General features: G+C 57.5%; 1 protein-coding gene across 1 annotated transcript; it reads right to left on the reverse strand.

Annotated features, from left to right (window-relative positions):
• Positions 1 to 424: 424 nt before the first annotated feature.
• Positions 425 to 11992, reverse strand: LOC306956094 (maestro heat-like repeat-containing protein family member 2B; the record flags this gene model as incomplete). Its single annotated transcript, XM_079547508.1, has 32 exons — positions 425 to 586; positions 863 to 920; positions 1649 to 1803; positions 2036 to 2188; positions 2575 to 2684; positions 2887 to 3010; positions 3182 to 3268; positions 3665 to 3757; positions 3873 to 4008; positions 4415 to 4494; positions 4790 to 4912; positions 5135 to 5290; positions 5425 to 5547; positions 5719 to 5838; positions 6122 to 6229; positions 6559 to 6611; positions 7028 to 7169; positions 7346 to 7386; positions 7514 to 7673; positions 7863 to 7970; positions 8118 to 8237; positions 8570 to 8643; positions 8746 to 8859; positions 8975 to 9044; positions 9329 to 9421; positions 9940 to 10083; positions 10475 to 10626; positions 10744 to 10842; positions 10997 to 11162; positions 11298 to 11420; positions 11560 to 11681; positions 11968 to 11992. 32 exons carry the CDS (start codon positions 11990 to 11992, stop codon positions 425 to 427), a joined length of 3594 nt encoding a protein of 1197 aa, XP_079403634.1.
• Positions 11993 to 12848: the final 856 nt, after the last annotated feature.

Genomic DNA, 12848 nt, shown 5'->3' on the forward strand with positions numbered 1-12848 from the left:
CAATGGCATGAAGGCACACAAACAGGCATGTGTGAAAATGAGTGTAAAAAAAGCTCCCTTTAAACATTGGATTTGGAGGCTGACCTCCCAGTGCTGTTCCCTTGGCCTAATTCCCTAATTCTATGGCGAACACCAGCAGGAGCAGATTTCCAGCCTAGCTGCAGCAGCTGACAGCTCTGCCTGTGGCCTGGATTTAAATTGCTCTGCTGTTAGTGGTAGTGGGGGATAGGGTTGGCTTGTGGGAGCAAAGCTTGGGGGTAAGTAGGGCTACCAGCACATTGCTGGTGGAGCATAGGTCTGTGTCCAGATGTATGCATGTTACAGACAGCAGAAACCTGGTGTTAAACTCTCTCTCCATCATCTACACATGGTGGAGTTAACCTGGTTATCTAACCAGGTTCTAACCTGGTTATCTGGCTTTTGCTCAATCAGGGGATGAAAGTGCCTTCTTGCCAGGCCCCTTGATCTGGATGGGGACAGGACTCCCCAGGTCTCTCCGTGGGCCCCCTTCCTCTGCTTCAGACAACTTCTGGAGGGAGCCATTTGGCTGGCTGCTGCCAATTGCTTCATTTTCCTCTTCCATTGTCTGCGGTGGGGGAGATGGCCAAGTATCTCATAAACAGCAGTGTTAAAGATGATCTCAGAGTGCCAACTGTGAGTGGAAAAAAGGCAGCAGCAGGCAGCTGGAGGAGGAGGGCTGGGCAGCTCCATCCCAGCCTGGGGGCAGGAGCAGCCCATCAGGATGAGTAGGCAGCAGGGTAGGTCCTGGCCATCCTTTTCTGAGCATCCTGTGCAAAGTTCAAGGGCTCTTCACAATGAAGCAGCTGGGCAACACCTGCAAGCAGTTTACTCAAGTCCTTACTGGCTTATTTTGGGAATCTGACTGGGTGCCAGGCTGGAGGCTTCTGAGGAAGTAAATACTTCAAGACAAAATACTCAAGTGTTTTGCCTAAGCCGTGCCTGTCGGCAGGGGCAAAAAATACAACAAAGCAAAGTGTGCATTCAGTGAGAGCCTGGCAAGATGGAATGTGGAGCTAAGAGACGCATCCTGAAGCCAGGATGGAGGTGGCTGGGCGCCAGCAGGGCAGCTTCAGCCAGGCTTGTTGCTACTTGCAAGGCCAAAGCCCAGGCCTAACAGAACTCAGAAACTCTATGGTAAAATAAGGAGTCCAAGAAAGACCATGAAAGACCAAAGTGCTCCTGTATTTATCACAGATATACACGCAGAGTGAGCTAATAAGGCACTACAATACTCATGATAAATGCTAAACTGAGGAAGCGTGACTATTTATACTTAACGTACTATTTATATTTTTATATATATATTTATTTATTTATAATAAAGAATACAATTTTTAAGCTCATCTTCTCTTTTCTCATTCTCTTCTTTTCTCCTTTTCTCCTTTTCTCCTTTCAAATTTCCCTTTTCATTCCCTTTTTCCTTCCCTGCTCCTTTCCTCTCCTCCCTTCCTTTCTTATCCTTTCTTCTTTTTTCTATTGGCTCCATCGCTGAAGACAAAATTCTCTTATTCTCCTCCATGTCTCACTAGAAAAAGTAGAGTCGCAACTTGAGACTATTCACAAAAAAGAAAAGCTGCCTCCTCCCTACATCCCTCTGCAGCAACAGCGAAGGCGGGAGTGCCAGTACCTGTCCGTTGGCCCAAGCGGCCGGGAGAAGTTGCTCATCACGGCCTCAGTGTGACAGCGGGTGAGGATGACCACCGCCTGGCACAGGAAGGGCAGGAACGTGCTCTGCTGCGCAAAGGATGTGATGCTGCGCAGGATGTAGAGGATCGGAGGCACCTGAGAGAAGAAGGGGAGAAAGAATGACTTGCTGCATCCTGGACTCTGCAGGGCCCAACCATGGACATTCAGTGCATGAGCAGTGCCTGTCACTTGACATGCTGCCACGTCCTAAGCCTGAATTTCACGCCAGCTACCCTGCTCTCCATGCCCTGAGCACAAGGGGCGAACAGCACAAGTCATAGTGCAACAGCCAGCAAAAGTCCAAGACACGTGAAAGAAAGTCTCTTACGTTCCAACAGATGTCCTTCCCGTGCATCTGCAGGAAGGTGGTCATCCACTTCCCAGCAGCACGCACACGCACTCCGTTGGCTTTCCGGATCGTCTCCTTGATGGCAGTCATGAAGTCAACGGTGCGTTCTAGGGGGAAGTTCCTGCACACGATCTGCAGAGAAATGAGAAGCGGGAGAGATCCCATCACTGCTCTGCTGCAGCTGTCTGTACCCTGCTGTTTATACGGAAGGCGGTTGAGCCTTCTCTCAGCTTCTGCACCCGTGGTGTTTGCTTACATGCAAAGCCTACCTCCCAGCAGCCACAGTCACACATGCATGCAAGTGCACGCACACACACAAACGCACATCATGGAGTCAGCTCCTTGCACTGGGTGCCTGAAGGCCAGACACAGCTCAGAGCCTCCTGCTACTTGCACTGGGAAAAGAGGACTCAGGGTAACAGCTCATTTTGGAAACAGTGTGAGAGGCTGGGAGCAGCACAGGGTCGTGCAGAAGCCTACACACAGAGATCACACCACCCCTTCTTGGGTCCACGTACCATGGCCATTTTGGATGTGGTCTGGAGCTGAGAGGCGATGCTGCAGGCATGCAGCCCCTCGCACAGGCCCCCAATGTCACCCGTCTCAATGTCTGTGTTGGTCGCTTTGGCTGGAAAGAGCACAGGGAGAAAAGGGAAGTCATGCTTCTGGAAATGAAACTGCTTTCCACGGGGGAAAGACAGAGGACAGGGTGGGGACAAGAAGAGAGCTGTGCACGGTGCCTCTCCCTCCTGTAAACAGGGCCCAGCCCGTGGGGCTCTGGTAGTGCTACAGAGCAGGGCAGAGGGCTGGAGCGCGCCTGCTCCACTCACCTTGGATTCGCAGAAGGGAGCTCAGACAGGTGACAGCCAGCTGGCGGGATGCGGGCATGGGGTCACACGTCAGAGGCGCCAGCAATCCCACCAAGGAGCCAAAGTGCTCACAGGCATCTCCTCTCTGCAGGGGTGAGAGGCAGGAACAAAGCTGTAGACGGCCCCAGCTCTCCCCAGCTTCTCCCATCTGTGCCTTCCCACCGTGACACAGCATGCACAGCTGGGCAGAGCTCGCCTTCAAGCTCAGGGGCGCTGGGGAGGGAGCAGAGGGCACGCGGTGGGGCTCTTTACTCACTTGAAGCTCTTCACAAACAGCCAGCAGCTGGGAGCAGGTCTGCAGGGCCCTCTTGCGCTCCCACACGTTGCTCGATACCATGGATTTCTGCAGGACCTGGGGTAGAGCATCTGTCTCACTGAGGATGTCTTTTCTTTCCCTTCCTGCCACCCATCTCCCTGTCCCTCCTTTCCCTGCACTTTCCCTCAAGGCCTGCCCTGTTGCTCCATGTGGCCTCCTGCCTCACTGAGCACCGGCACTACCGCCCCGCTCTCTGCAGTCACTCCTGCCTCCTAACCCAGGAGCTTTTCCTTGGCTGAGGCCTGCCAGGGGCTGGCTCCTGCTTTCCCCCTGCAGGGCCCATTTCTCTGCCCATTTCAGCTCGCAGTGAGCTGGCACGTCAGCAGGAGATTTCTCCCCCTCTGATCCTCCTCTCAGTCCCCAGATCTCTGCCCCCGCTATTGACAGGCACCATGCTTTCTCCCTTGACCCACGCATACTCACATGGACTATGTTCTGGAAGAAGCCGCCGCTGGGCTCTGTCTCCAGCAGGACCACCATGAGCCGGCCCAGAGCTCTCAGTGACGTTTGCTGAAGCTGAAAGCAGAAGAGGGGAGTGACGTGTAGCATCACGGCTGCTGCCAGAGCAGAGGCTGTGTGTGCTGAGGTAGGGTTTGGCCGAGAGGTGGCTGGGAAAGTTACGGCAGGTTACCTGCAGGTACTGTGCTGCGTGCTGTGACTTCCTGATCTTCAGCATCATCTCTGCTGAAGGGTGTGTCACGATGTTTTTGCAGCACAGGACCAACATCTCACGCAGGTCCTTGCTTTCAGAAGAGGGCTTCAGCTTGCTGAGAGGAGGAAAACAGGAAGAGAAATCAGAAAGGCTCTTTACCTCTCCAGACTGGTTCAGACAACATCTGAGTTTCTCCTAATTGACAGCTACAAAGCCAATACCCCCGCCCAGCTCATGCTGCTGAGCACTGCCTTCAGTTCCAGCAGCGCCCACCTCCTCCCCGGCTGCAGTGAACCACCTCCCGCTCTGGAGGGAAGGAGACCCCAGCTCTCCCTCTCTTCCCTGCCAGGGGACAGGAGCACCAGGGCCTTTCTCCCTGCCCAGAACCTCAGCTTTGCTGGGCACAACAGCCCAGCCGTCTCTCCTGCTGTAGATGTGGCTCCTCCCCCCCGGCCCCTCCAGGCCCTCAGGAGCTACCCAAAATGGGGATCACCATCCTGACTTGCAACCTCAGCCCTTACCTCAACTGCTCCAGGGCCAGAACCACCTTGAGAGGCACTGGGGAGACAGGGATGCCCGAGTAATACTTCTTCATCAGGTCCTGCAAGTCCCAGAGAGACAGTGTCAAAGTGGGCAAGGGGCACACAAGAGCTGTTCCACCCGGCCCTGAGACAGGCACAACTGCCACACACCAGCCCCATCACTTTCCCATGGAAGCACTGCAGGATGCAGCAGCTGGTGCACCCAGCCCGCTGCCCAGCCGCTGCCTGCCAGCACCCAAAGTCCCCACCAGCTGGAGACGTGTGGCTGCTGGAGACCTGCATGCCCCCAGGGAAGCGAGCCTTGTGGCGCAGCCCAGAACTCCTCTGCAGACAGCCCTGTCTCCAGGCACTCACCATCAGGATCTCCAGCAGCTTGCTCTTCAAGGAGGGGTTAAAGCTTGCAGAATCACCCACAGCTTGGTAGGCAGAGCTGCAGTCGGTGATGCTCTGCACCAGCGCGAGGTTGTTCTGCAAGTCCTGAGGAGCAAGAGAGAAGAACATTCTTTGAGCTGCGGGAAGGGACAAGGGCTGCAAGGGGGACACGTGGGGACAACGCTAAGGGAAGGGCTTGGATCTTTATCTGGGCACAAACAGTTTCCCCGAGGGACCTTTGGAAAGGGAAGGCCCATCTCAGCATCTCCCCGTGTGGAGGGGCTGCAGCGGGGCGCTCAGACACCCTGGCACGCTTTGAGCTCTCACCCGGCAGCTGCAGCTGTAGAGCATCAGGACGTTGCCCACGATGTCTCCCTCCAGGTGGGCGAGCAGCTGTTCCTTGGAGGCACGCAGTGCCACGCTGCCGTGGGCGAGCATGAGAGCGCTGCGTGTGGCATGAGCTCTCGTGCTGTCCAGCTCCATCTGTGTGGGAAGAAATGCCTTGAGACACTCGCTAACGGCCCCCAGTGCCCCGCGATGCACCTGGGCTCCCAAGGCAGGAGCTGCAGGGAAAATAAGGCCGAAGAATGCCAAGATGGAAACCCGTAACGCTTTACCTTCTTGCGCCTGGAAATCCTGGCATTGCGGCCTTTGCACAGCCTGGACGCAAACATGGTGAGCGTGGCCAGGACTGTGTGGAAGTTGTTCTCAGCAGCATGGCTGAGAAGAGAGATGATTCCCTGCACAAAAGAACAAGGGGCAGTTGGCACAGGCCTGAATCTACAGGTCCTCTCCTGAGCAAAATGGCAGCAGTGCGGAGGTTGAAAGGCCTGGAGCAGGGCCAGGAGAAGGCCTCTGCCCCAGGGCCAGAGCGGGGATGCTCACAGGAGCTGGAGGAGAGGAGAGCTCACCTGGGCCTCACATGGCTCCTCTGCATTTGCCTCCTCCAGGTGCTGCAGCAGCTTCTCCTGCACGTGGAGGACTCCCTTACAGGATCCCAGCACCGTGCCCAGAGCCTTGTACAGGAATGACTGCATGGGAAGGGAAGGAGGAAGCTGAGATGTGGCAGCAGCTTAACCTGCTGGTGGAGGGCCAGGTGGGAAGGACCCAAGCTTCCTGGCGGCTGCTGAGAGCAGCTGTGGGGCCGAGCTTTAGCCATCCCTGGGCAGATTGCAGGGAAGGGCCCTCTGGGGGGCACAGACTGGGGAAGCAGCATCAGCATCCCGCGTGGGCAGAGCACCAGCCGCAGCCCCAGCCCCAGCCCCAGCTGGACACCTGCAGCTGCACCGCTGGGTAGAGCCGGGGGGAACTCACCTTTTCTGCAGAGCTGCTGGCAGAGCTGCTCAGCCGCTGGCTCAGCTCACAGCTCAGGGCCTCGATCCATGCCTTCTCCTCTATTGTGTCCAGCGACGCCTTCAGGAACTGTTGGAGAACAGGAGAAGACAATGTTCCCTTGCCCTTTGCCTCTTCCCTCACTCCCAAGTTGCTGCAGCCCTCTGGGGAGAGGTGCCTGGAAGAACAGTGCCTCTCCCAGCTCCCCCAGCGTTCCCTCCATTAAAGCCGCCCGCCCTCTTCTCCTAAGACCCCCCTGGGCTTGGGACAGAGCGGAAGAGGCAGCGCCACAAAGGCGTGCGGCCGCTCCGCAGCAGCGCTTGAGAGGCTGTTCCTGCCCCACAGTGGCTCACGTGGGAGCGGGGCTACTTGGGGCAGGCAAGCACTTCTCTGCACCGCGTCTCCCGGCAATGCTGTACCTTTAGCAGACGGCGCTCAAACTCGGCAGTGTCCGGGAAGCTCTCATTTCTCCCTGCACAGCAATAGGAAGACAAAGACCCTTACTTGGGATTAAGGCACAGAAGAAGAGCTGCTGCAAACCTGGCTTGGCCTGGGCACTTGACACTGCCAAGCTGGGACCCGCACCCCCTCCACAATGACCTGTCCCTCCCCACAAACACTGCCTCCACAGCAACACGGAACTAAGTGCTCCAAGGCTGCTGTCTGAGGGGACGTGAAGGGCCCATCCATGTCCTGGAATGGGCAGATCTCTGGTGGGATAGGTCCCTGGGCCTCAGTGCTGACTCCCAGGAATGGGAACAGCAGCAGAGCAAGAATTGGGCTGCAGGCAGTGCTTCTCCTCCTCTGCCATGCTACAGAGCTGCATTTTCACTCCCCCCTTCCCTTCCCTTCCCTGCCTCTGCCTCTTCTTCCCCTCCAGTGCTTTACCTTCAAGACACTGCAGCAGCAGGGGGATCTCAGTAGCCCACATGGCCCCCACAGCCCTGTGGAACCTGCCGTGGAGGTTTTTCATCAGCAGTAAGGCAGCAGCTTGGAGTTTGCTGCCTGCAACAGGGCTGCCTGCCACCACCTGAGTGAGAGCAAGAAAAAGCAGGGTCACTTCTGCAGCAAGAGCAACGGCTTCCCCCCAGGATGGAAGCAGCTCGGCTCTGCTCTGGCAGGCAAGGAGCAGCCAACAGCTTTGCCCATGGCCACGCTGCTTCCTCCTGGGTGCTCGTAGAACCAGCCTCTGGAGCATCTACTCACCAGCAGTCGTGCCAGCAGTGTCTGGGGCGTCAGCAGTGGGCCTGCAAAGAGGAAAAAGTGCTGAGTAAGACTCCAAGACACTGCGTGCCCAGCCACACGCACCTCCGCTGTCCCTTCTGGGTGCTACCACAGGTCAGCAGAGCTCCCTGGGGGAGTTTTTGCTCCTACCTTGAAACATGGAGCTGACAAAATGGCGATCCAGATGTTCTATCCGCCGTCCTGTCAGCTCCTCTCTCTCAGCCAGGGCACAGACACAGCGGGAGACTGGGATCAGCATGCCTGTGTACTGCGCTGGCACCACAAACAACAGCAGCCGCAGCCACAGGAGCTGTAGGGAATGAGGCAGTTGAGCAGGTCAGCATTCCTGCTTCTGCTCAGAGATGAAGAGGACTCTGTGAATTTCCCTGAGTCCTGTGTGCTTCAGAGCACATTGGAGGAGAGACCTGGGGTCTTGGAATGGGACGAGGAACACGTGGTGCAAGGGCAGGGAGCAGCAGCAGGGCAGAGCGTGACTTACTTTGGACATCCCTCTCACAGAGACGTCCAGTGATCCCAGGATGTCCATGCACAGCTCCTGGAGAGCTCCTTCTTCCTGGGCTTCCCGGGCAGAAAGGTCTCCGGCTGCCTGCACAACAGTGGTGTTGAAACACTGGTTATGCTCAGTTCTCAGGAGCCTCTCGGGAGGCTCAGGTGTGGCCCCAGCGGTGCTTCTGTATACCAGCCTCTGAGCAGCACGGGTCTTCCAAAGGAAGATGCTGCCCACTGCCCTTACCCTTCTTCCTGTGGCGCGGCTGAACTCCCTGAAGATGTGCCCCACCACATCCCAGGCTGAGCAGCTCCGGGTGTTAGAACTCAGCAGATCCTTGATGAAATACAGAATAGCCGTCCTCACCTGCAAGGGGTCAATTATGGGTGTGATTTTCCTGATCAGAAGGCAAAGGGAAGCCACCTGCTCATCGGGGCAGCCCTTTGGGCATGAGCAGAGACACCAAGAGCAGTGGAGAGGCTTTAGCTACTGAGGTGAGGGCCAGGCCTTAGCACCAGGCTGTGCACTTTCCATGCACAGCACAGGGACCTGCCCGCTCCACTCTGCCTGCTCTCCCCACAGGAGCCATCCTGACCGTCTGGTCAATGCCCCAGCACCTCTCTAGTCACCCCAGCCCTGCCCGTGCTGGCAGCAGCATCACCACCCCGACAGCGCTTTCTTTTCCCAAACCAGCTCACCCGGATGCTGGGGTCGCTGCACAGACGCTGCACAGCCTCGACGACCTGGGGCAGCATCTCCGTCATCATGGGCTCTGCAAGAGATGCACAGAAGCATGAGCGGAGCCACAAGGCAGATGGCAGAAGGGAGCCCTGGCAGTCCCAAGGCGTGGTACTGACCAACCCGTGGTACTGACCATCAGAGCGAGCCAGAGCACCCAGCAGACCCAGGGCTGCCACGCATCCAGGCTCCCAGTCATCGCCCAGCTGCGACTGCAGAAACAGGATGGTTTCCTCTGGGCAGATCCGGGCTGCAGGGAGGAAATCCCACGCTATGTTAGCAAGAACCTCACGCCCATTCCTGAGGTTTGTGAGAGAGGTTTTGGCCAGGGCAGCGCCAAGCATCGCCAAAGCTCCTCTCCTTACCCTGCAGCATGATGCAGTGGGTCAGCTGTGCACGACCAGCCTCGCTGTGCTGCTTGCTGTCGTCATAGAGCTGTGGGAACAAGGTCCATTTGAGAAAATCACATCAGCACTGAGGACGGAAAAGACACCTTGCTGCCCGCTCTCGTCTCCCTGGGCACTCTCAGGAAGAGGACAGGCAGACAAAACCCAGCCCGACCCACAGCATCCCCGGGAGTACGTGCATGGCTCTGGAACAGCCTTGAGCATGCAGGAGCTAAGGCTGAGCCGCCTTATTCAGGGGTCAGAGCTTTGCAGTCCTCCTGAGACTTAGCCACAAGGGAAACTGCCGTGGGCACAAGGATAGGCTGCCCTTACCTGGTAGAACACGGCACTGGTGACGTCCTGAAACTTGTCCCCTGGGATTACAGACTCAATGCCCCCTAAGGCCTCCAGGAAGATAGTGAGGCTCTGCAAGAGAGCAGGAGAGGAAGAAAGGGATGAAGCCACATCTAGCCACTTGGGAGTGGAGAAACTGTTTCCCAATTCTTTCTCTGCAGGGAGAAGCTCCTGCACAGGCGTTCTTGTTTATCCCCCACCTGCCAGCGGCACCAAGAGAGTCTCTCTGCTCTCAATCGAGCCGTGTTTGGGCATCATTTGCAGGCATTTCCCACCCAGCAGCCCACTTCTCCCCCTTCAGATGCAACTGGATGTGGTCCCCCCAGTTGTTAGCATAGAGCTCCTCAGGCACTCAGAGCCCCACAGTGGTGGTGAAGCTTCCCATCCCCAGGAGATGAGCCCCAGTGATTCTTGGCTCCCTCCTGGCTCCTGTCTGGGTTGTTCCTTCTCTGACTGAAGAGCTCAGGAAGCCTCAGACCTCCCTTGAACACCCATGCCTTCTTTCTCCAAGGGCTCCCCACCTCCTCCCTGACCCCTCGTGGCATTTGCACGGGCCCCACGTCTACCCTGAGCCCTGTACAACAACTCACCTTGGCCACCCTGCAGGTGTCTTGGATCTCCTGACACGGGTGAACGAGCCAGAGGAGCTGCTCCCAGACCTGCTCTTGGTGCTGCTCCTCTTGCAGGAGAACCTCCAACATGGCAGCCACAGCCCCAAGGACGGCCTGTTTGTCCTGGAGAGGATGGCAGAGGCCCGGCATCAAAGACTGAAGGCCTGCCCTTCCTACGCAGAGAGCTTTCCCTTCCCCTTCCCCTTCCCCTTCCCCTTCCCCTTCCCCTTCCCCTTCCCCTTCCCCTTCCCCTTCCCCACACCCCCACGCCCAGCAGGAGATGGGCTCGCTCTGGAGGACAGGCAGCTTTTCCCCATACCCTCATCCCCAGCTCTTCCTGCCACAGTGCTGTGACATGCAGCTGCTCCCTGGCGCAGAGCCACTTCAGGGCCCTTTGCAGAGCCAGCCCACTCCCTCTCATCACCCCTCAGCTCTCAGCCCACTGGGCACAGACAGAGCTGCTGACATGGGTGCCCCTGCTGCCATCCTGGGCTGGGAATGCAGCAGTGCTCACCTTTTCCTCCTGGCAGTCTTGCCAGTTCCACACCACAGAGAAGAGCAGCTCGTGAAGGTTCTCATAGATCTGCTCGTTCTCCATGGCAGGCCAGGGGCATTGCATTCCTGAGGACAAGTAATTCTTGACTCCATCCAGCCACTGTTTCAAAACTGAAAAAACAAAATAATTTAAAAAATAAATTATTATTATTATTATTTTTTAAGAGAGTGAGAGAAAACGGAGACTGTGAGAGTCTGCAGCAGGGCTGCTCTGGGGCCGGCACTCACCAGCACAAGCGATGCGCAGGATCTGGCCACTCTTCACCTGGCCCACCACACTGCGCAGGCCTGCCAGCATCAGCCACACAAAGGGGATGCACTGTGGAGCTGCAGAAAGGAAGGAGAGGGCCACAGTCAGAGCCGCGGCAGCAAGGTAGGTGGACAGCAGCCCTGCAGCCCCCAGCTCAGTGCAGGTCACACTCAGAGGGCAGAAACCCCTTTCCCGGTTGTTACAGGTGTCAGGAGGTTGAGGGTACTCTACCATAGGTGCTGAAGAGTTTGCTCAGGGTGTTGAGCACCAACTCCTTGGACACGTCCCCCGCGGCCTTCAGGTGGCTCTGGAGCTCAGCCATCACCAAGGTGAAGTGCGTCCGAGCCAGAGCCACCAGGACATTGCTGGCAGCTGTCTTGACATTGCTGGTCACGCCCTGGAAGAGAGTCACTGGTGACACGCGGCCCAGGAGACTGCCTGAGGCCCTTGGAAGAGCTAAGCCCCCACCATCCGCCAGCAGAACACCAGCGTGGGCAGGCGGTTCCCTTTGGCTTTGGGAGTGAGCCCTCACCTGGGCTGCCGTCAGGTCCCGGGACACCTCTGCCAGCAGCCGGTTCACCACTCCGCACGGCGGGCGGCTGCTGTCTTGGCACAGGGCGCTCTCCAGCTCACAGTACGCCTGCGCTCGGTCACCCTGGGGACAAGGATCAGTCACGCTCGCTTTGCCCGCTGCCACCCATCGCTCTGTGGATGTGCTGCCGGGCCTGGCAGCCACGGCACCGTGGCCCTGGGCCAGGAGGGCAAGGGTTGCTGGTTGGATGTCCCCAACTCACCTCCTGATCTTGCAGGCGCTGAAGCAGTAAGGTCGCGGCGCAGGTAGGGACAGGGCTTGACACCCTGCTTCTCTCCCTGCGACGCGTACGCCTGGGCACGCAGCCCACACAAGCAAAGAGACCTGGAAGGAAAGAGCAGAGCAGCTGCTGCAGGTGTTGCTTGGAGCCAGGGCCGAGCACCCGGCCAGCTGTGGGAGGAACGCTGCTCCAGCTCCACAGCGCGAGGCTGCGTGTGGTTGGTGGGGACAGGGGAGGGAGCTTTCCCCTTGCTGGGGTACTGGGGAAACCATGGTGAGCAGCTGCACTCGGCAGAGCAAGGACAGTGCTGCTGGCACGTCCTAAACACACACTGGAGGCACACGTGGGCCCGGGCCGCATCATGGTGTCCAGAGAGGTGGAGAGACTCACCTCGAAGGGCTCTCAGCCTCTCCATGATAGCAGGATGCCTCCAGATAGACGCAAAGCTCTCTCTGGTTCCACTTCCTGCGGGTCCCACAAGCGGACTGAGCCACCGCTCCCACCGCTCCACAAGGGTGGATGAGGCAGCCACTGTGACACCACACTGCAGTGTCACCTCACAGAGAATGAATGATGCGCCCCGGGCTGGGGACCAGGCAGGTCCCCAGGGCAACCTCATGGCAGGCCCTCAAACACAGCACGTTTGTGTGATGCAATCGGCTCTGGGGTTCCGGTTCCATGCTGACGCAGGGAATGACCTCAGCAGGTGATGGAGAGCCCCTGCCAGGGAGCAGCTGCTGGGCACCGTTGCCCGGCGTTGTCTTAGTGACTGGGGACTCCATGCCGGGAGGCACTGAGGCCCCCATCTGCTGCCCGACAAGCTCTCCAGAGAGCTTTCCTGTCTACTGGGGGCACGTGTCAGAGATGTTAAGGAGACTCCACCGCATCTGATCAAAAATGAATACATTAATACTAGAAAAAAAAACTTCTTTATGGTGAAGGTAACAGAACAGCGGAACGGGCTGCCCAGAGAGGTTGTGGGGTCTCCCTCTCTGGAGACATTCAGAACCCGCCTGGACACATTCGTGTGTGACCTAATCCAGGTGTTCCTGCTAAGGCAGGGGGATTGGACTGGATGATCTTTCAAGTTCCCTTCCAATCCCTGACATTTAGTGAAACTGTGAATACACAGGGTGTATGTTGGTCCTGTCAGGAATTCCGTGTAAATCAGACAGACAAAGTATTGTGTAAGGGGCTGCAGCTGAGTGAGTAAGGAGAGGGGCACTATCAAGCTTGAGGATTCCTTGGCATTTTGTGGTGACAAATACCGC

Source organism: Tetrao urogallus (assembly GCF_951394365.1).
Source record: "Tetrao urogallus genome assembly, chromosome: 1".
Taxonomy (NCBI): domain Eukaryota; kingdom Metazoa; phylum Chordata; class Aves; order Galliformes; family Phasianidae; genus Tetrao; species Tetrao urogallus.